The 23,163-nt window shown below is 46.9% G+C and overlaps 1 protein-coding gene across 1 annotated transcript; it reads right to left on the bottom strand.

Moving 5' to 3' along the window:
* Positions 1-3,179: 3,179 nt before the first annotated feature.
* On the bottom strand, positions 3,180-16,037 carry ITPRIPL2 (ITPRIP like 2). Its single transcript, XM_058035819.1, has 4 exons — positions 15,970-16,037; positions 14,718-14,768; positions 13,736-13,741; positions 3,180-8,795 (listed from the first exon to the last, which is right to left on the bottom strand). Exons 1-4 carry the CDS (start codon positions 16,035-16,037, stop codon positions 7,082-7,084), a joined length of 1,839 nt encoding a protein of 612 aa, XP_057891802.1. The 3' UTR covers positions 3,180-7,081.
* Between the last annotated feature and the right edge of the window lie 7,126 nt (positions 16,038-23,163).

Below are 23,163 nucleotides of genomic sequence, written 5' to 3'. Positions count from 1 at the left end.
GAAAACATACAGGCTCTGTGCAGAAATATTTTTTGGAGAAGTGCCCATGATTTACAATCCCTATGACTAGCAAGTTTCTCTTTTTTGAAACACACTTCAACAAGTTTCACATGGGACATGACAAAAAGAGATGCTCAGAAAACACCCTCATACCCCCATCAGTCACCTCTTGGGCAGCAAACAGGCCCAGAGGTGAGAACTGCACAAAATTCAGGGTTCCTGAAAATCCCTCCTGTAGAAGCCAAGCCTGCACAACCAATTTGAATGAAGGAAAAATCTGTAATGTGCCCGCTCATTTGCTGATGCTTTTATGCCTCAACGTGGTCCTAGGAGAACTTCCAAGAAGCTGTAGGAATATATTCCTAAACGCATTGCACAGCACAGAGAAGTCTTTTGCAACAGAAATAGAGGAATGACTCATTTCCTCTGCAGCGGCCGCTCCGGCATTTCCCCGCTCAGGCAGAGCAGCAGCTCCCTTGCCACGGCAGGAGGAGCTGGGAAACCCAGGAGCAGCTTCCAGCTTGTGTAAATCAGAGTGAATTTTGACTTGCCTTCAAAACCAGTGATCCCTGATTGTCATCTGGTGGAGCACAGGAGACAGACTGGCAAACTGCACCCAAACACTCCCTCCCTCGATGGGAGTTTTGTATTTCAGCATTTTGATTTTGCACAGGATTAAACCCTGAAAGAGAGAGCCAAGAGCTGCCCTCTCCTTTGCCCTCCCCTGAAGCAGTACACACATGGATTGCCAGTGAATTCAGCTCCAAGTTTCTCCTGTCCCCTACTTGAAACTAAAAGGAGTGGACTGAAATTGTCAGGCAGAAGTGGGCTGTTTGCTGTTCTTCCTGTTTCTACTGCTGTTTGTTTTCAGTCGGTACAGTGAGACTTCTCAAAGCAACTCTTTCACTTTATGCCTTAGGAATCCATAATAAATTTTTGGTAATTTTTGGTAACTTTTCCCAGCACGATATCCATCAAGCCTGTCTGCTCGTTTCCTTGCATCCCCTTTTTCCCTCTCCCTCACCCAGATTATCATGGGGACCCTGTGGCAGGGATAAAAGCCAACAGACAATCACAAGTATCATGAAATCACTAACAAACCCGTGTCACATTCAGCCCAGCCCAGAGAGATGAGTATTCTCTATGCAGCTCTGGTCCCATTTTTTTCAGAGGTTTTATGGGGCTTTTGGGGGTTTATTTTTTTGTTGTTTTTGTTTGGTTTTGGTTTTGGTTTTTTTTGGGGGGGTGGGGGTGTTTATGTTTCATTTTTCTGTTGGTTTGGTTTGAGGTTTTTTTGGATGGGGTGGGAGAGGGGGGAGGAACTCCCAGAAGTGTCAAGAAAAGTAGCTTGTATTGGAATACACCGAATTCTTCCGAGTCTCTGAATCACCATTGCTATCCTTTAAAAGGAAAAATCCAAAGCTTAACACAGAGCCCGGTACACGGTGACATTTGATGCACACGTTGCTAACAACCTTAAAGCATTTTGCATATAAATCGTTACTCCAATCCACGGGCTGTTTACAGACACAGAACACACATTACCTGTAGAGCTCTGCTGCTGATCTCTTACAAAGCACTGGCAAATACCCCAATTCTTGGTTACTTATTTAAAATAGGACACTGAAGGTACTGTGCACAAGAGCAGAGGTAGTCTCTTAATTAGCCACCTGTTTTGTTTGAGAAATCCGGAGAGATCTACCCATGGTCAGCCGTCCATATCCTGCTTGTTGTAGGGCTGGAGCTCCTCCAGCCTCTCCAGCAGAGCAGCGTGCTCCAAAGCATCAGCAAGCACTGAAGGAGAATCCTGGGGCTGTAAGGGGTGCCAGTCCTTATTCCTCTCTCAACAACCAGCGTCCCAGTGCTGTCAGCCCAAGAAAAGTGGGACTGGCTGCTCTTCTTGCCAGCTACTGAAATTATGTCACTTACCTCAGGAAGATCACCAGGCATACATTGAAAGAGGTGACACAAGAAATAAACCAGCCTGGAAATTTCTCGTGTCTGAAATCTTTTGGAGCCATATGAAAATGGGATGGACAAATAAGATCCCCTTCCCTTCTGACAGCATTAACTTGCATTAGCAGCATTTAATCAGCAATTCACTGCTGATCTTGGCTGCATTACAAAGAGGTATTTGCACAAGGATGGAAAGATTTTAAACAATTTATCCAATGTGATGGATGCAAACAGGCTTTTCTTTAAACACCATGCATGCAAGTCCTTAGGCCAGTTAATTTTTTGTTAACATATTTATCACTAAAGGAAAGTACTGTGTTTCTCTCCTGTTGAATAGGAACTCAGGCTTCAAACAGAGAATAACTTCAGAGCAAGATCTGAATGGAGACCAGAGGAGGGCTATTGCTTTTAAGGAAGCCATTAACAAGAGATAATGTTATTAGAGGTGAAGCTCTAAATACATTTTCACCATGCCAGCTTGGGTGGCTGAGTGTTGACACTAAATGTTGACATTTCTCCAGACTTTGCCAGCAAGAAGCCCGTTAGCCACCCTGTGCCAGCAACTGCTGCCCCTCTCAGAAGCAGCTCCTGCAAGGCAAATGCAGGCACACAAAGACCTGCATAAAGCCATTTCCAGCCTGGCTTTGATTCAATGATTTAAAAGCTCAGGGTCTTGCTGTTATTTCATTAATAGGGAACACCAGCAAAGCTATGTGTATAGTTGTTGCATCTTACAAAGACTAATAAAGGCAATTTGGTGGCCCATCCAAAAAGCTCCTGCTGCCTTCAGCAGGACTTTTCCCACATTTAATAAAAGCCTGACCTACCCTGTTTGGCACGGAGACGTGTCTGGACATGCCATGCTGAAGAATCACACAGACACTGTGAAACGAAGCACCAGAAAGAGCAGATCTGCAGCAACCCAACACTGGAACCAAGGAAACAGCAACTCTGAGCAAGCCAACCACAAACCCCAAGGTGCTCCATTTCAGAAGCCAGCAGCACCACAGGCAGTGCCAGCTGTGCTCCACTCTCCCTTCTGGCTCTCCTCCACATCCCTCTGCACAGCTCCCAAGGCGGGGACTTCCTGCTTTTCCAGCATTTGGCCACTTCAGGAGTCTCCTCCTAAAGAGCACATACACCTGCCAATTACAGTTCTGTGGCTGCAGGTAGCTGTTAGTGAAAAAAAGGCAACAAGGAATTTAAATCTTGAGGCACAGATGCTTTAACACAGTTGTTTATTATGACAGTGAAATATTCAAACAAAACCACCAACTTTTTATGGAAACAATAAAAGTGCAAATGTACTTTGGAATTAAATAGGAAATGAATTTATAAACGTTTCATTAAAATGGGCTGACACTTTGAGCCTATAAACACTTAAAAAACCAAAACAATAGCAGCTGAACACTTCAGTTTCCTCTTTGGTCTTATGATTAACCAGCAAAAAATAGTTGTACCAGGAATGTCCATTACAAAAAGATACTTAAAATTTACATTACTCCACAGAGATTCGAAATCAAAAGAGGAATGTTTGCAAGATATTTGGTCAGATAAAGTATAATGCCTTTGAGAAATAGAGAGCATTTTTCAACACAAAATGAAATTACATGTATGAATTTTGCTACTGTAAATTAACTTATTCTCTTGCAGGTCTGACTCCTCTTCCCAATCAATGTTGAATAAAACCAACTTCATTTGCACAGTCTTTGCAAAATTAGGTTGCAGGTAAGAGAACCAAGAGCCTGTGTTAGTGCTAAATAACTTGCTCCTTTTTCTGTGTTTGTGTTTCTGTTTACACACACACAGGCAACCCTACTGAATCCACGGTACATTTCAACAGCTACAGCCTTAGCAAACAGGTAAGCATAACCTTGCTGTGTATCCATGGGCTGGGAGAGGAGGAAGAAGGCAAAAGGGCCACAGGATTACTCATATGGGTCAAGCTCTCTGTACACCTCCCTGGAGATAAGGCCCTGAAAACAGCCCCAGCACGCAGCAGGCACCAATGCTGTCACGTTTCTGTGGAATAAGATGCATGCTGTAACAGAAACCCAACTTCTGTCAGCTCCTTTCATCAATGCTATTCATGAATGCATGCTTTAGAGCAGATAAGGGGAATACATTTAATATCTCAGTTGTACACCTGAGCCACCAAGTGCACACACATTGCCTCATGGCAGGATGCCCCTCACCTCAAGGCTCACCCAAGCTCAAGGTGAAAGCAGACACATGCATTTTCTCCATCATCAACTCAAAGCATGCCTTCTGAGCAAAAACTCACACTGAAGATCTACTTGCATAGCTAATGAACTGAGGGCTTGCCTCACTTTTTACCCTGATGGACTCAACTGCTTTGGAAATATTGTCAAAACAAAACCCACTTAAATCTCTTTACCCTACACTCCAAACCCACTTCCTTTCAATAGTTTTCCAATTTTACCCCATGTCCTTTGGCTTGTTTGCAGTGCATCCTCACTGAGAGTTTACCATCATTGTCACTCACCCCTCAGCCCAACTTTCATTTTCTAAACTATTTACATTCTCTACCATCTCTTCTTGTCATGTATTTTCCAATGCAATTCTCTTCTCCTGACCTTACCACATTTTAGTGAGCAAGTCCTTACCAAGTCCATTACAGATTTCCATGTATTGTGGCCATAGTAAACAAATTCACACCCCTGTCCAGAGAAAAGTTCCCTTTCCAGAGACAGGGATGCAGTGATATAAACAGACAGACAGCTGACTGAAGTGATCATGATGCCAGAATTAACAACTCAAGGATTTTCATGTCAAGAGTTCAGGCAGCCACAGGACTCTGGGCTGGCCATCTAGTTCTTCTTTGGGCAAAAGATTCAATGGCTTTGATTGCAGAACTGAATCTTGAATCTTATTTTAAATGCCAAGAAACACAAGCCTGCAAAAATAGTACATATCATGGTCTGCTACAAAAAAACCCCAACAACCCAGAATGTAGCTGACTTAGTCTTAAATACCATGTGCAAAGAACATTTGATCAATACTACCTATAAATACACTATTTGTATTTGTAGAAAGAAGCACAGGGCTTCGAATACAAAAATAACCCAGCTTGTGGGTGTGACCTATGCCATAATTACCTGAAAATATAACTGCAAGAGCAGTTAAAGAAATAGACAAAAGTAGGCAAACATCTGCCTAGGGAGTGTTTCCATTTAGAAAAATAGACTTGTATAAAGCTTCATAGATTCTGACAATGTTTGTTTCATGTTCTGATGCACAGAACTGTGAGTAAGGCACACCAATCCACCAGGGAGAGGAAGAGCAGGTTAGTTACTTCAGGCTATCCTCAAGCTCCCCAGAAGTTGCACTTGGTGGTCCTTCACAATTTGGGAGTGCTCTCTCAGGACACAGCACTGCAGGTAATAAGGCCCTTGCTTAGCTTCCTGAGCACCAGCAATTCAGCAACACATTTTGGGACTTAATACATCGAATGCTTGAGCAGGTGACCAAAAAAAGTAAGGATTTGAATTTCTGAATTTTTTGATACCCTGGTACACCTGCATTGTAAGGACACTTGCAAACCTGGCTGCATCACAACTCACCAGGTTATTCCAGCAACTGGGACATAACCAGATAAAAAGTGGCAATTATCTGCCTGATATTTCTACTCAGAGGGCATCAGAATCTGTAGCCCAGGACTGCTACTGTACCACGAATCAGTGCTAAATAATTCTGAAGTACCCTGAAATATTTTACTTTCTTCTCCCCATAAAAAAATAACAATTTGCTATAATACAGCACTAGAAAATTCCATCAAGGTTATTTGGTTCAAACACTGACACAATCAAGACAACTGGTTAGGCAGTTATCCAAAAATCCTACCAAACTCCTACCAGGGAGCAGGAGGGTGCCACAGTCAACTTATGGCACTGAGATTTGGACTGGTTTAAAGTTTGTTCCAAAATATAATAGAGAATTTCTTATTTTGTTGTTGGTCCTTGAGGTAAAGCATATTCTAAGGAAATAATACTTGAATACAGAAACAAATAATAGAACTCAACTAGAACCCACAAACAAATGAACCTCAGAGTATTTCTTTTAAAAGGTTTTCCTTGGGGTAATTTAACTACCACTCTAACAAAACACTAATGCCTCCTCAATAGCAATATTTAGTGCAGCCAATTATCCTAAAAATAAGGCCTTTGTGAAAATAAAGTGCTATTTGTTTCCTTCTATCTGCACTTCAATCCTTCAATATAACCTTCACTTGAACACAAATGTAAAACTAGATTCTTCATCCTGTTATAAGAGCAGTTTCACTCCTTCCCTCAAGTTTACATTAACATGTGTTACATTTCTGTTTAGCACAATGTGCGCGATTACCCAGGAAATTTAAAGCATGGCATTGAGCATTTCAAACTGTGATCCACACCCATGCTCTAGTGCTTATCACATTTTAGGAACATCTTGGTACATTGATGGATGGGGGATGTGCTGTTTGCACTTGGAAGATTTTTAAATCCCACATGGATTTTGCATCATAAAAAGAAAATCTCAGAAAAAGCTATTTTGCCACTAAGACAAGAAGTTAACACGGATTTCTAAAAATTTCAGTTTGAGCCTCTTAGTTTGTAAACTGTAAACCAAAGGCAACACTTGAGGACTAAGGCATTTCCCCAGAAGTGTCAGAATTTCCCCACGTAAAACCAATGAGAATGAAAATCACAACTTCAGTAAGTCTTGGCCTGCTCTTCTCAGGGCAGGAACAGAACCACAGAAACACAATTCATCAGTCCCAGCATCCTCAGGCAGATGCAGGTTCCTGAAGCACCAGGGAGCTGGGTGTGTGCGATGGAGAGTCCGGGGTGCCAGCACTGGGGAGCCGGGAGTGTGTGACGGAGTCTCAGGTGCCAGCAGCTCTCCCAGCACTGGGGAGTCTGGAGTGTGTGATGGAGTCCCAGGTGCCAGCAGCTCTCCCAGCACCAGCGAGTCTGGAGTGTGTGATGGAGTCCCAGGTGCCAGCAGCTCTCCCAGCACTGGGGAGTCTGGAGTGTGTGATGGAGTCCCAGGTGCCAGCAGCTCTCCCAGCACCAGCAAGTCTGGAGTGTGTGATGGAGTCCCAGGTGCCAGCAGCTCTCCCAGCTCACTCTCCCGCTGGCAGCTCCCGCTTGGCCTCAGCGCTGTGGCGGCACGGGGCGGGCACCGGGCGCCAGTACCGGGGGCTGCTGTACATCCTGATGATGTGCGGGGCCTGCACCCACGTGCTGATCAGCTGGAAGGCCACAAGGTCCAGCGTGGGCCCGTCAAAAGCAGACAGCAAGTTCACAGGGGCGGCTTCCTTGAGGAACCGGGGCAGCGCCACGGCCTCGGGGAGGCTGGTGTTGCCCAGGAAGAAATCCATCAGCACCTGCTTGCGCAGGCAGTCCCTGAGGTACAGCACCAGGTCCTCCAGCCGCTCCACCAGGAACTGCTCATCCCAGGCCTCCAAGGGCCCCTGCAGCAGCAGGGAGAAGAGGGCCGTCTTCAGTACGTACGAGGAGAGCACCCGGCCCCACTGGGAGCAGAAGGGCTCCTCCAGGCCGTGCCCGCGGAGGTCCCGCAGGCCCTTGAGGATCTGCAGGCACTTGAGGTGGCAGGAGGCGGCCGGGGCCTGCTCCTTCAGCCAGCCCAGCAGCCGCTGCTCCTGCCGCGAGGCGTTGAGGCCCCAGAGCGCCTCGGGGGCCGGGGAGCCGTGGGGGCCCCCGGGCGGCAGGGCCGTGAGGTAGAGGGCGTCGCCGAGAGGGATGGCCGGGATGAGGCGCACGGCCATGGAGATGTGGCAGCACACGTAGTCAGAGCAGGGCAGGATGTGCAGCGTGGGGGGCTGCCCGGGGCACGCCGAGAGACTGACGCGGCACCGCTCCTGCAGCCGATAGCGCACGGCGCCCAGGCACCGCTGCAGATGGCCCTGGAACCAGCGCAGCACCAGCCCCGAGGAGAGGTGGCTGCGGCCCTGCAGCTCCACGCAGAAGCCCTCGACGAAGGGCCGGCAGCGTCGTGTCCAGCCGTCCCTCGCCCGCAGGCCGCAGACGAAGGCGCCGCACGGCCCCAGGCCGTCAGCGCAGCGCGGCTGCGGCTCCAGGTGCGGCGGCAGCCGCAGGGGCACCAGGATGTCGAAGCAGTCGGGGCTGCGCACCTTGTGCTGCTCGTAGGCGCTGCCGATGCGCACGAAGTCCCCGCGCAGGCTGAGCGCCAGCGGGCCGGGCTGCAGCCCCTGCGCCTTGGCGGCGCGCACCAGCTCGGCCACCACCCGGCCCACGTGCGCCTTGCTGTGCCCTAGCACGTGCGGCGACACCCGCAGCTGCCGCGCGTGGAACCGCTCCAGGGCTCCGCGCCGCGCCCCCGCCGCGCCCCGCGCCCCGCCGCGCCCGGGGCCGCCGCCCGCCGCGCCGTAGCAGCGGGCCAGCAGGCAGCCGAGCAGCAGCAGCGCCGAGCCCTTCAGCAGCGGCAGCCCGGACCCCGCCGCCTCCGCCGCCGCCTCCGCCGCCGCGTCCTCCGGGCCCCCCGCGCCCTCGCCGGCCGCGCTGCCGCGCAGCGCCTGGTAGAGGCAGAGGAGCGCGGTGCAGAGCGCCGTCAGCAGCGGCCAGAAGCCCCGCACGCGGAGGGGGGACACGGGCAGGGCGCGGCGGGGGCTCGGGCCGCGGGGGGAGCCGCCGCCGCCGCCCGGCCCCGCGGGCGGGGAGCGCCCGCCCCCGCCGGCCCCCTCCTCCGCCGCCCCGGCCGCCCCCAGCGCGGGCCCCGCCGCTGCCCCTCGCCCGCCGCGCCCCTGCCTGCCCCGGCCGCCGCTCCGCTCCGCTCCGCTCCGCCGCCGGCTTCCTCTTCCGAGGGACGCGGGCCCGCGTCAGCCGCCGGCTGAGCTCAGAGGAAATGCCGCGGGCGGCGGCCCGAGGGCCGGGGGCGTTGTCCGACGGGGGCCGGCCCGGGGCGGGGAGCGGCGCCGCCCGCGCGGTCGCGGCTTTCCGATTTCGCGATGTCCCGCTTGTCCCGATCTCCCGCTGATTTCCCGATCTCCCCTTTCCCGCCTTCCCGCCCAGGCGGGCAGAGCCCCCCGCAGCCCTGCCCGTGCTGGCCCCGAGAGAGGAGAGAGAGTCGGCAGTTCCGTGTCCCCCTCCCTGCATCAGCGCCCTGCAGCGTGTTTTGGTGTCAAGCTGAGTTTCTGTACCCCCACAGGAGGGGACAGCGGTGTGGTGTCACAAGCTCCACGTTGCACGGTTTTCCTCAAAGAAGTCCTACAGGCCTGGCCTGCTGCAGGCGAGTCCATCCAGCTCCCAGCTCTACCTGAGGGTCTCGGTGCCAAAGGAGCAGCAAAACCATCAATGCCAGTGCACCAGGGTGTGTACGGGCTGCTGCCGTGCTAACAGCTGCCTACAGTCATAGAATCAGTCAAAAGCTTTGGGTTTTTTACCTTGTGCCCAAATTATTAACAAATTAAAAGAGAAGAAATAACCCCGGGGGTTAAATCTACACAGATCCTTGAGATGATTTTTAAACACATAGTTTGCTGGGAGTAGGTTAAACTGTCTCAAATATTGACGAGGACAGGGTCATCATCCTCAACTTCTGTTTGCCTAATAAATATTTACAGAGTTTTGAAGCTGTTTGCTGAAGTTTGAGGACCATCTTTGTAAGCATTCTGCTTGGTTTAATTTTGGGTGATAAAGTTCCTGTGCTGCGTCTGCACGGTGCCATGAGTGGCTCCACGTAGGTGAAAAGCAGTTCTTGAACACAAGAAACTGAACCCAGCAAACTGCAAATGCAGTAACAAGGAATAGGTCAGAGAACCAAGAAATATGCCATACAAATGTTTGGTTATATAATTGTCTTTATATGAAACAAAATATGACTTTAGGTACATAAAAATCATACCTGACAGAAAGTCGCATATGTTGCATAGCCAAGATGCTGCACACAAAGGCAAACCAGGTAACCAAGGTCAAGCAGCCTCAATTAATTCACAGGTAACCAACCTAGGGTGAAAGTTAAGAGTACACTTGAGAGGTACAAAGGGGAGTCCTGATCACTCCAACTCTGACTCTTGGAGTTACAGTCAAGAGATTGAGGATTTTTAAAATTAAAAATAAAGCAGATGTAAAGGCAAGAAACCACAGGCAATTTTATAACATCTCAGCCAGCAAAACATTCCATGTCCTACAACCAAAAGCATGTTTTCTGACAGCTTCAGCTAGCGAAGTCCATAGCCTTGCTACTCAGAAATATCATCCCACAACAGCCATATCTTGCAAAGAAAACCCAGGAAATGAAAAGCATCTTTCTTTCCCACTCCCTGTTTCATGTTTTCCTATATTTCTTCACAAGGCTGAATGAGGGGACAAAACCATCCATTGTTCTGCTTATTGCCTGTGACCCATCACTTTACTTTGTCCTGCACCCCCAAAACTCCAAACTGTTTAAATAACACAGCTGTCCTGGTATTAAACCAATCCTTCAAGATGTTTTATTGGAAAATACTGTTGAACTCTGTGAACCCTTGGCTCATACATTCAATTTTTACTAGCCTGTGGGTTTTTTTCACCTCCAAGCCCAGCATGTTTCACATGCCTTTGGGCCTTGCTCCAGGCACACAGATTTTTGAAGACAGGCTGCACTCTCTTTTCATGCAGGGCTGATTGGATTAGCTGCACAGCCACGCTCAGGAGACAGACAGCTGCATCTGCAGGAGCTGGCACAGCCCTTGGTGCCTGCTGCCCACGGGGGAGCTCACCAGCACAGCAGTTATCCCTCTGGGATTTCTGCACAGCCTTGGGCTGATGAGAGATGGCCAGTGGCTTGTTTTCTGGGACCTTGGCTGTTTTACGACTCCCTGAGCACAGGGTGAGTCTCTGGGAAAATTGCTGAGTACATCCCAGAGGTGCTCAGCTTTATGAAGTTTTTAATAAATATTGTGTACTCAAGAAAAATAATGGGTTGTACGCTAATAAACATGACCTCAAAATTGGGACCAGAGAGAATTCATAACATCAATTTTTACTACCATTGTTTAAATCACCCATTGTTTAAATCTGTTATCTAAACACTCACTCCAGAATGTCCCATATACAGGATATCCTGCTCACTAAATAAGGAATAATGTTATTATTTAACAAGTTGAGCTAAAAATAGCTCATGGTGGCTCTGGGGGAGATTTGCAGAGGTAAAAGAAAGCAGTGGGTCAGAGCATCCATTAAAGTTTCTCCACAGCTGGCAGTATTTCATACATCTGTGTGATGGATCTGTTCATGCTCCAGTACACCAGCCACTGTCAGAGACACGGGCACAGCACCTGGGGAGACAGAAGGAAGTAGAAGGGCAGAAGGCACAAACAGGTGATGATATTTGACTGATGCTTTTATGATCTACCTGAGACACAAGGCCGAGGTTTCCTCCCAGCTATCCCAGGTCAGTATGTGCCCTGCTGAACCAGAGCTGCACAGTCTATGCAGGTGCAGGGGGAAGTCTCTGGGGATCCCCTCCTGCAGCAGTGCTGTGCAGTTGCTTTTCTCCATCTTCTCATAATGCACTATTAAACAGTCTATAGCAGAAAAGTACAATGACTGATTGCAAAAAAATACAAGTCTGAGTGGTTGGTCACTTGGCTTCATGCCCCAGTAATTACTCTTCTAATTATTTCCTCTGAAAGCAAAGCTACCAGCACATATCTCCCACAGCCCACTGGATGGTCCAGCCAAGGAGTTGCCACGATCAAAATAAATATCCTTTGCCTGCCATTCCTCTGATTCCCAGATTTTATGGGATACTATTACCTACAATACAAACCAGCAGCATCAGACAGACATAAATCCAGTTTTTATTGTGGACTAATGGATCTCTGCCAGTCACAGCAGCAGGGGATGGGAAACAGGAGAGGGTGTCCTGGTACCACAAACAGCTGAGGGGGCCAGACCTCCACATGGACACGAAGGAGTTTAGGGTGTAACTGCACATTCTCTCTTCAAATATTTTGTTTACTAAGTCAGATGTGCTTGCCACCTCTGCCAGTCTGTTTGCTCACTAACTATCAGCAGGGTGTAGCACTTCTTAATCTGAGAGCCTGCAGGCAGACTGGGTTGCTGTAAACCACACACAGCCCAATACAGGATTTCCTTTCTGTAGATGAATGGTTTCCTGAGTAATTCATGCAACAATCTCTTGTCCAAGCCTGTCCTTATCACAAACAGAAGCACCCTGGTGATCAGTACATTTCCAGCTTATCCTGTATCATTTGAAAACCATCAAGGATTACTTTTTTGCACAGAAACTTGTTTGAGCAGGGCATTTATACTTACCCATTACCTGGCATAGAGGAAGACGTGCCTGTGTGTTTCCAGCTATGGAATGAAGCAGGAATGTAACCCCCACCCATCTGCATCAGTGTCATTGGCACACTGAGTTCTGTCTGATGGGCTGTGACTCTGGGACTCTGCTGTCCCTTGAAGCTCAAGTGGCTCGTGTTGTGAAGAATTCCAACTACAGCATCATGAAAAGGAAACATCTTTTAGGAGAGTGCAAGTACACAACCATCACACAGAAGGGTTATCAGCAGTGATGGGGAATCTTTCTTACATTGAAAATGCAAACATGAAAACTCTGCAGGTCAAGACTGTAAGTCTTGCACTTTAAGTTCAGTTTTTGATGTAATCCAGATTTAAATGACAGCAGTCACAGCTTGCAGTGCTTTACCTAAACACTGCAGCCAACAAGCCCAGCTAACTCTCCCAGGGCAGCAGAGGAGAAGATCATGCTGTGCTAGTGACAAGGCCCCAGTGTGTCACCTTCCATGCAGCAGCCTCCTCAGCCCTTCCCTTTCCCTGTCACCCCAGGGCTCAGCAGATGCTGTGGGTCTGAGGATCCCCACTATGGAATCCCCAAGTTTAAGAAGCATCAGATAGAGCCAAACCTTGTGTGTTCTTGTGTTGAAGTAGTTTAACAAAAAACAGTTTAATACAGATTTAATTAAAACTTGGATGCATTTGAGTGCGTTCAAATGTGAATTTAATCACTGACTGAAACAGTTTAGTTTAATTAGTGGAAAGTAACTGAAATGTGTATTTGCACTATAACTTGCTTAACTAATAAAAAATGATCGCATAGCTGAGCCCTGATTTACTGATTAAAGCAGAGTATTTTAAATGAGGATTTTAGCAGTTCCATTATACCAGTTTGGGGCTGTGCCATTTCTGTTTTTCACAACCAGGGCAAGGCAGCTGGAGAAGAGTCACCAGGCTTGTCCCAGAGCTCTGTGCTGGTTTCAGCAGGGCTGTGTCAGTGTCACTGGAGGCTTTCAAAGAGCAGCAAAGCAGCAGCAGCTCCATCCCTCCAGTGACTGTCATTACTGGGTCTTTCTGCTTTGGGTTTATGCCCCCCATTTTTATTGTCATGAAATGAGAGAAGGGGTTTTGTGCCTGACAAATACCCTGCAGCAGCCAGCCACAAAGATGAAGTTTAGGCACAGAGTGATGAGATACAGCTCAGAGAATCAAAGCAAAGCACACAACAGGGAACAAGCTCTGTTATCAGCTTACAGCCCCAAATAATGAGATGATCCTGGCTCAGCTGACACTCTCCTGATGAGCCTGAGCTGGATCACCCACCCAGGGAAAAGGAGGGAAAATACAGTGTGGGAGGGAGGATCTGTCTGGGGAAACTGGCTTATCAGCACTCAGCAATTAGGGTGGGAAATGTGAGGCTCTGGCTCACAGCACCTGTTCTGCAGGGCTGGAGGGCAGGGGCAGCCCTAGGAAGGCCTGTCCTGGACCCTCACCTCATCCTGCCAAGGACAGAGAGGGAGAAAGCTAATGGCTTAAAAGGAAAGTGACCTGCAGAGAAAACAAAGCAACCCCAGATTATAAAGGACCCAAGCCAGCACTGTTTCCCACTGCATTCCCAGAGGAATGGCAGCAGAGGTCCTTGGGCTCAGGGAGGTTTCACACCACACCCAAACCCACAGGTGGAGCCTGGCAGCAATCCCCAGCTGGGTTATCCCCATCAGGAAACGCCACCCCACAGAGGGCAGTGCCTGTGCACTGCTCTGGCCCACCTGGTTTAGCTGAAAGATGCTGGGGGGCTGCTGCCAGCACTGCTCAGCATGAAATGCAAACCTTGCAGCACAGTGCCTGGTCTAGGAGATGTCTGCACATGGAGTGTTGAAATCATGGCTAAAAATCAGCCTCAGTCATGTAAACTTCCTGGTTCAAAAACAAATCTTTCCCTGCTTGGCTGCCCTGTCAGGGGATGAGCTGTACAGTGATGGAGCCTGAAATCTCAGGGCTACATTTGATCTCTTCCCAGCATCTCTCCACAGTGATTTCTCAGGCTGCATCTCTTTAACTAAGGTTAAACTTTGCACAGATCAATGCAAAGCAACACAATTACTTCATTTGCAAGGCAGCAAGGGCAGCATATTCCTATCTTTAAGGCCATTCAGATGAGCTCGTTTAATGACAGCTATTTTTACATATGGTGTCATAGGTTTCATTATTACAGTGTCAACCACTTGAACAGAGGTGGGAGCATCTTTCATGTTCTACCTAATTCAATTTAAATATCTTTTTTAAAATTTATGATACAGAAGGCATCATATTTACTCCCTGGAACTGTAAAATACAGGTTTCTCACATAGATGCAAATGCAAAGCAAACCCACTGGAACAACAGGAATGGCCCAGGCTTTGCTAAGGGAGACTGAGGTCAAGAACAAACTGCCTTTACAACAAGCTGGTTCATGTTTGAATGTTATTTCTTTACTTCCAGAACTCATTCTGTCTTCTGTTCCCCTTGCTATCCCTAAAGTGGTACCTGCAAACAGGGGAAGAGAACGGTGAATACAAAAGTTTCCCTTTCCCCATCTCAGCATTTGTGTGAACAGACCCATCCATGACCTGGCTGAGGTCCTACCTGTGCAAGGGAGTGGATCCCTCACTGGGGGCTTCACAAAATCTCACCAGCACTGGGTTCATGCTGCAGTGCCCAGAACCAGCCCCTTCCCCAGCCAGGGGGTCACCAGTGCCCAGGGGACCTTTGTAGCTGAATGGAGAAGAATATACTTGCAACTGAAGGAGGACATAAATGTTGAAGGAAGTGTGGAGCAGTAAAAGTCTTGAGCCCATTGCAGCATCCATCTTTAGGGACTGTGGATGTGGAGCTGCAGAGCACAGACCTGCCAGCCATCCCTGCAATAATTTTCTGATCCCCAGGGTAGCACAGAAAAGGAATATCTGTGGTGGGCAAAGAATGAAGAGCATGGACTGAAAAACAAAGAACTGAGCCTACCCAAAACCAAGCTTCTGCTCAGATTGCATCTCTTTAAATGACACAACACTGTCCTCATATTAATGTGCTTTTCCCTCCATCTCTGCTCTGCCTGCTGCCACAGCATGACAGATGACAGAGGCTTGGGGAGAGCTGCCTCAGGCTGCATGAATTTCAAGCTCTCTCTGAGAGCACTTTGATATTGGAAGTTAAACACTTGAAATCTCCATACCTTGGGCTCTGCTGTGGTTACAGCTTTTCTGGGATGTGCTCTGAGGGGAGCACAGCTTCAACAGCTCATCTCTGTGGGAAGGTTTTTAGTCATTTAGGAAGTATGAAATACTACGGGTTCTATCTGATCTTGCTAAAAGATTTCAGTTCACACAATTTCAGCACTTTAGCCTTTGGCTCTGGAATAAATATTAAACCCTCTTTCTAGATCAATTTTTTGACAGGTTTATGAATTATATGCCAAATAAATATGTTTTAAATATCACTCCTAAATACATTAGAGAACAATGAATTATTTGTGATAATTGAGTGCTTCATTGAATTTATTTCCTTTGATTTAGCTCCCCAAGTAGATGAATATTACAAAAAATAGGTATGTCCCAAAACAGTCAGACAACAATTCCATTTACAACCTCTCCATTGATCAAAGACAGGGAGTAGAAACATGCATAACTTAGTTTTAGTGCCCGTCCTCATCCATCAGCAAAAGGCAAGGCATCCACAGCTCAAAACATACCTGAACATACTGCTCACTGTGTGGAAGCCCAGTGGCAGACAGGCTGTCCTCTCCTGGCCTCCAGCCATGCTTGCAGGTCATTGGGACAGCATGAAACAATCATTAGGACAGCATGAAACCTCCATTAGGACAGCATGAAGCCACCGCTGGGACAGCACGAAACCACCTCTCCTCTGCTCCAGGGGAGCCCAGCTCCTGCTCAGCAGTGCAAGCTCACCCCTGGCACCAGCTCACCAGGAAGGGCTGGAAGGTTTGAGTCCATAAGTACCCCTGTGTGCTCTCTGCATGCTACAAGAGAGTGGAGAGCACCCAGCAGAGCTGAAGATGGGGCCAGTAAAAGGGTCTTGGCAGCCCTAAATGTAAATGGCTCCAACTACAGCGTGTTCCAGCCACCAGCTGTCCCCTTGTCAGCTCTGCAGGTGCAGCTGATCCCCCCAAACGTGGCTCAGGCCATAGCAGCACTCATGTCTGTGAGCAGCCCTGAGAGAAAGGCACAGTGCCCACTCCTCAGCCAGCAGAGCAGTGTGATAAAGAAGCACACACTGATATGTATTTCTGATATGTATTTGCAAAGATACTTCCACCAACCCATCCATAATGCCAGTCAATTGTCATGATAATGCTTCCACGTGTGATTTGCTACCTTTGGAGCAGCCTTGGATCGTGTGTGTAGCTCCCTGAAGCACTGCTGGGCAAGGGGCACAGCTGGGCTTGCCAATGGCCACGTGATTCAAGTAAGCAACACCTTATAGAATTGTTTTAGAAGCCAAGGAAAGCAAAGCCCACAGAAAAACCAGACCCAACTTATTTCAAGAATGCAAAGAAAAATGAAACACCTAAAATTCATTTAAGAAGTTGTTTAAGGCAAATACAGATGGGTAGTGGCTGTGACTTCTAAACTCTCAGAGCATGCAAGTCTAAGCACAGGAGTGCTAAGTATGGGCATGGGTGCAGCTCCAGAGACCAAATGGACTTTGATGCACTTTGGATCCTTTCTCCCTAACCACAAACAAAAGAAAGGAAACAAAAACAGATACTGAATCAAGCCCGTGCTGGTGTGCTGCAGCAATTTCAGATCCTTGACTGTTTGTATGAGAAGCAGATTAATATCTTGGTATGTGAGAGAACTCAGGAATGAGTAAGTGTTGCCTAAGATGAACAGGGTAAATGTTGTGAAAGAGCAGAGTATGGCATAATAATTGCCAGATGCAGGAAAATTTATCACTGGTTTTACAATGTGGATGAATATTCTCTAGGAAATCTCTGCAAACTTCTCCTCTTGGTTTTATGCAGTTTTCATAACACATGCAGGTCATGTGCATAATTTGTTCTATTAGTTTCTCTTAGCTGGGATAATTAGACTGTTTGGGTTTAGTTTTTTTGAGGTTTTTAGTAAATCAGAAAGATAAATGAGTTCTGCTGATTATTCCTAACTCACTACAGGTCAGTTCTAGGTGACACATGGAGGGTGTCATAACACATCATCTAAAAGCAAAGGCTGTAGCAGTATCACATGCATTTTTGATAAGTGCAGGGAGATAAAAGAGGGAAGAATATAACCATGAATTTTCTTGTTAGCTGCAAAGTCATGGAAAACAACACATAGGGCTCTCACTTCTGTTTGAATACCAAGTTTGTGGAGAATGATGGTCAGTTGGAAAGAAAGAATGAACTATCAGGTCACTCCAAAGCACTAACTTCGTGTAAGTACTGTTATCCCAGGAGTTTGCAACATCATATCCAAGCAATGTATCAGAGGAGCCCAGGTAGCTGCTGCAGCAGCTGTGACCTGCCAGCAATACAAGCTGACAACCAGGCCATACTTTTTCTGCCCTGTCCATGGAAAAATCCCAAATGGAGCAGCAATCCACAGGAAAGCTTTAGGAATATTCCATCTTACCAGGATAAATCCTCTTGCTGGTCATCAGCCTGACACATCCAGTGAGTGCTGGAATTCCTGTCACATCTGCTGGAGAGGACCATATGCTCCAGCCTGTGCTGAACTGGTGCTCTGTGCTGGGAGTCTCTGCATTTATGACAAATGATAAGCAAACACAGCCAGCTCTAGAGGCTGTATATAAACACATGTATCTGTCATCTTCCTCTGCAAGGCTTGGCTCCCTGAGAAGGCAGAGCTGATGCTCATGCATTATTCCTCCAAGCATATGCCCCGTGTCTTACAAGATTCTCACATTTTGTGTAAACAATAGCACTTGTGTCACAAAATTGAGACATAATAATTTCTCATTAGCAAATACTGCTGAGATATTTGGGTGGGAGGAATTGAAAAGTGGATAGTTATTAATTTTTTTAAAAAATCACATTTCAACCATGTCCAAAGTCTTCTTTCAACCACCTTCAAAGTATTCAAGTAAACAGCATTTTTCCTGCCAAAGTCAGAACAATGAGAGCTGACAAGATGAGATGTGGAAGACAGCTCCTCATCTGTCACTAGCAGTTACCTTTCCAGGTCAGGGCTGGAATCAAGCCATTAAGCTTCACTTGCAGAATAATCTCACCAGTGATTTCAAATCCTGCTGCTGTTCTTTTGCTGGATAAAACCCGACTTAGAAGAAGCAAGGTCAGCACATCTTCACATACCAGGAGTGCTGTATGGTTAGGACAACAATACAGCCACAAGGGAGATTTAGCTCCTCTCAAACTGTATTTCCAGTGTATTTCTGCCACAAGCCTGGTAGGAGCAGGGCTGTGCCCCACAGGAGGGGGAAACAATTTATCATCAGCAAGATGAGACACAGCTCTAAATTAGACATAAGCAACTGCTTAAAAAGGAAGCTCACTTTAATGCAGAGATAGCAACAAAGATCAACAGGACTGAGTCATCTGCCTTGACACTGCACGTCTGTCTGCACCTATAAGCAAAGGCTTTTCACTCCACTAAACATTTTATCCATTTACATACAGTTAGCAGCCTCTGACTATACAGGTGCCCTCAAGCCACATGCTTGGGAAAGTTCTTGACAGCTTGCTAAAACACTGCTGGCAGAGCTTGTCTTCAAAATGAACTGCAAGAAAATTCAAATCCCCCTCACCCACTGCTGCCTCTGCTGTGACCTGGACAGCCAGTAGCCACAGAGAAAACTGAAAAGCACTTTTTGTGCCAGAAATTATCTTTTTATTACAGTCCAGAAAAGGTATTTTAAATATGAAAACCATCCACTGCATGTATGACTTGATTTCATTAATATCTTGGACTACACATGTCCACCTGTACCATAAAATTAATAAATCTATCTGTCCTAGGCACAAGTAACACTGAAAAACAAATCACTGACATTCAAACATTTGGGTGGAAAATACCTGCAAGGAGAGGAGACATATGAAGCCTGAAGTCTTAAGCAGACAATGAGACTGTCAGGGTGGTCATCAGATGCATCTCTTCCTTTCCTCTGTGCCAGTTCAGGAGCCAGGCTGAAAGGACAGCTAATCTGAATGGTCTAATAGCTGCCTAAAACTACTCAAAGGGTATTTACCAAGATAGTGGAGACAAACTCTTCTCCACGATGCTACATGACATAACAAGCAGCAGCAGTGACAGTCTTGAAAGGTTCAGGAAAGTGAAAAAAAGTTCCACTGGTAGGGTAATGCAGGACCAGACCAGGCTGCCCACAGAGGCTGTGAAATTTCTGTCCTTGGAGGTTTTCATCACCTGTCTGGAGAAAAATCACAGCTGACCTGCTTTAGTGCTGGCCACAGTCCTGGGTCCAGCAGGAGGCTGGACAAGATGACCTCCAGAGCTCCTTTCCAAGTATCACTCACTGCATGACTCCTGGGCTTCCATCAGATCATTTATTTCCAGCTAAGAGCAAGCACAAGTAAAGGCAGTGCCATGGCCAGAGTTTGTGAGACAAAGATCTTCAGAACCAAAAAACTCCCCATTAAAAGTATCATCATAGTGCATTAATCTGCATGCTAACACAAGGAAACACTGCTGCTGCCATAAGCTGCATTTCTGGACACAGAGGTACCAACTGTACCATAAGGTGGAACTTCTCAAAAACACCTGAAGTGAGCAGGGGGCTGCATTTATTGAAAGCACCTATCAACAACTGGAATTTTCATTCTAACACAGTCAAGCTTTTAGAAATACATTTTAGAAATACATTTTACCCACTGAAACTGAACTGTTAATTCATTTACTCAACATTAGATCAGCCCCATAATTCTAAAAATGAGAATCAGCAAGAGTTCTCCAATACAAGCTAAGTTCTGCCACTCTGGAAGTAAAACTACAAAGCTGCTGTCATTCTCCTAAATCCATTCAGATATTTTATGTCAGACACAATGAAAACTGAAGTAACAAACAGAAAAATGGTAGTGCCTTTAAACAATCTCCTCTCTTATAACACACATTCCTCCTTTAAATTGGCCAATATTTTTGCCTCAGCCCTTTAAGCCTCCCAAGCTAAAAAATATGTGCAGAATTCAATGCAAGTGACATACCACAACTCAAAGCTAGTGACAAAAAATGACTGCCATTTGAAATTGTGTCTTCCCTTAAGTCAAGTTACAAGGCAGATGCATATAGATTAAATAACTCCTGTAACACTAAGAACAAACAGAGATACAAACAAATAGAGATGTACAAACCATGTCACCCCAAGCACAGGGACTGTATGGCACATCCTCAGCTGATCACAAGCCTACAAGCCTTGCTCTGTTTGCTCAAGTGAGCCACACAGATTTAATCCAGACAGAAATGAAGCCCAACCCTGACAATGATTTGGCTGTCTGCCAAACAATCCTATGAGTATCATTTTAGATAATTGGCATCATAAATCACAGAATCATAGAGTGGGTTGGGCTGGGACCTTAGCTCACCTCTGCCATGGGAAGGGACACCCTTCACTAGTCCCATGCAACCTGGCCTTGGACATGCCCAGGGATGGGGCAGCCACAGCTTCTCTGGAAACCTGTGCCAGGCCCTCACCACCCTCACAGAGAAGAATTTCTTTATCTAATCTAAACCTGCCCTCTATCACCATAAAGCCATAAACCCTTGTCCTATCACTACATGCCCTTGACAAAAGTCTGCTCTGCTTGTGTCAGCAGCACCTCGTTAATCCCAGCCACGGGGATTTGGGCTCTGCCTGGCTGCTGCTGGAACGTGGCCTGGCACAGCCAGAGCTGCGTGGTGAGGTCTCACATGTGCCTTCTGCAGTGCCCACAGCCAGGGCAGAGATCCTGCTCCAGGAACAGCCCAGAGCTCAGCACAGGCACTGCACCATCTGTCACTGCCCTCCCAACATCAGAGGTTACTTTGATCTCTGACTCAGAGCAGCTTTGGAGAACAGGGGCAGCTCGTCCCCAGCACTGCCTGCAGCAGGAAGCAGCAGGAGGGGAGCTGCTGTTCACAGGGAGGGAACAGCCCTGGAGCCTGCACACACGGATGGGTACCTGTGCTCCTCCTCGCTGAGAGACACAACTGCTCTGCAGGAGAAAACTGGGATCGAGCCCTGGCTCATCACAACACCTCAACTACTATGAGGGGAAGGATTTCATCCCACTGTATATTACAAAACCCAAATTATGGGTGTATTTTATCATTTACAAGGAAGCCACAGAGCTCAAAGGCACAGTGAAGACCCAGTCATCTTCTCTACTCCCTGCTCTGAAAATGCAGCATTTCAGAGCCTTTCTCTGATCCAAGCTCCCCTTCCTCTGTCAACATGACCAGAGTTCATTGAGGATTGCTATGATAACACCTGTACAAGCTATATACTTTGGCCTCTGCCTGCCATTAACCCCTGCTGGGATGGCTGTTATTACTCAGCTTAGTTCTGCCTCAACATAAAAAAGTAACTACAGCCTTGCAGCAGCTGTACAATGGAATTGTACAGCACTAAGCACCTCTTGCTCTTTTGTAACCTTTCACCACTTTTTTTAGTCTTTCAAAATCTGAAACAGGTTTTTTAACAAAAGAAAAAACCCCTTTTCCATTAGAAAAATGAAAAGCAACTCCATTTTCTATGTAAAAGAACAACAAGAAAAGAGTAAACTGCCAGTGAGCAGGAAAATGCACAATCTTTGGAAGTGGCAGAACAGCCCACCCACACTTTAATGGATGGGTAGAAATCTGCTGCTCCATTAAAGAACAAATCCTGCTCAGGAGCATAAAGCAGATTTGATCTCAGTTCACATTTCATGCTTGCAGCTGGAGACAGCGTTACTGTCTGACACCCTTCTCAAATGTGCAGGATGTGTTCAGCTGCTGAGGACAAAGAACTCTCTATGAGCACTTTCAATTACTGCAGATATGACCAAATACAGACCTCACATGGCAATTTCATGGTATTTGATGTTCCCAGCCCTCAGCCAAATGAAATACATTTAACATGAGATTTGTCTCTTAAAATCTGTTGCCCCAAGTATGCAGTGTGTCATGGTCTTAGGGGCCATCCAAATCTTGGACAATCACATGAGCATGTCTGTCACTGTCACAAGCCAATCCCACCACTGCTGAACACCACAGATATCCTCAGAGAGTCTCTGCAACCACAGCCATGGAGAACACAAGGCTTCAGCTGAGTACCAGCTCTCTTGGAAACCCCCACAGATGCCTTGTTCAGCTTTCAACCCTGATGTAATGGCTAGGAAACCAGGAACTGTCTGGCTCAGTTTCCACTTTATGTCACAAGACCTCTGTATGTATGGGTGTGCAGTTTTGAGTGAAAATACACCATGCCCTGCCCTCCCTCCCCTGCAATAATGGACTTACAAAAGATGCCATCCCATGCTGCCCTGGTATGAAAGACTTTACAATGGACTATTCATCAAGTAATCTTTTTCTTCTTCTACTCAATTATTAAAGCCTGTGACTTACACAACTGCACAAGCTCCAGCACTACTTGTTACCCCTTTAACCACTTCAGCTAATCATTCTTTTATGCTGATTCCTTTCTCCTACAAATTACCTGGGAATTGTCCACATGCATATTGAATACTTTAGAGAAATTAAGGCAAGAAATCTGCTAGATGTAAGTTTTGTTTATAGAAATGGCCAAATCAGAGAAGATATTGCATTAGTGTAATAGGATGGACCTTTAGTAAAGCTGAGATTTCACACATACTGCTCACAACTGTCTGGGGCTGAGGCAATAAAATGAGACTCCTTTAGAGTTATCTTCTGATTCTGGATTCCCTGAGAATCTGTGATGTAGCTTTGAGTTCCTC

This window comes from Melospiza georgiana, chromosome 16, assembly GCF_028018845.1.
Source record: "Melospiza georgiana isolate bMelGeo1 chromosome 16, bMelGeo1.pri, whole genome shotgun sequence".
In the NCBI taxonomy this organism is placed as follows: Eukaryota; Metazoa; Chordata; class Aves; order Passeriformes; family Passerellidae; genus Melospiza; species Melospiza georgiana.
The sequence above is the reverse complement of the archived record's forward strand: the minus strand, read 5'-3'. Positions and strand labels throughout refer to the sequence as shown.

What these genes read in the sequence shown, in the direction of transcription:
- ITPRIPL2 (XM_058035819.1), bottom strand. Translation starts at nt 16,037, where the DNA reads ATGGCTGGAGGCCAGGAGAGGACAGCCTGTCTGCCACTGGGCTTCCAC. An exon ending in ACAGTGAGCAGTATGTTCAG is followed by an intron (nt 14,769 to 15,969) that starts GTATGTTTTGAG and finishes CCCTGTTTGCAG; the next exon opens with GTACCACTTTAGGGATAGCA.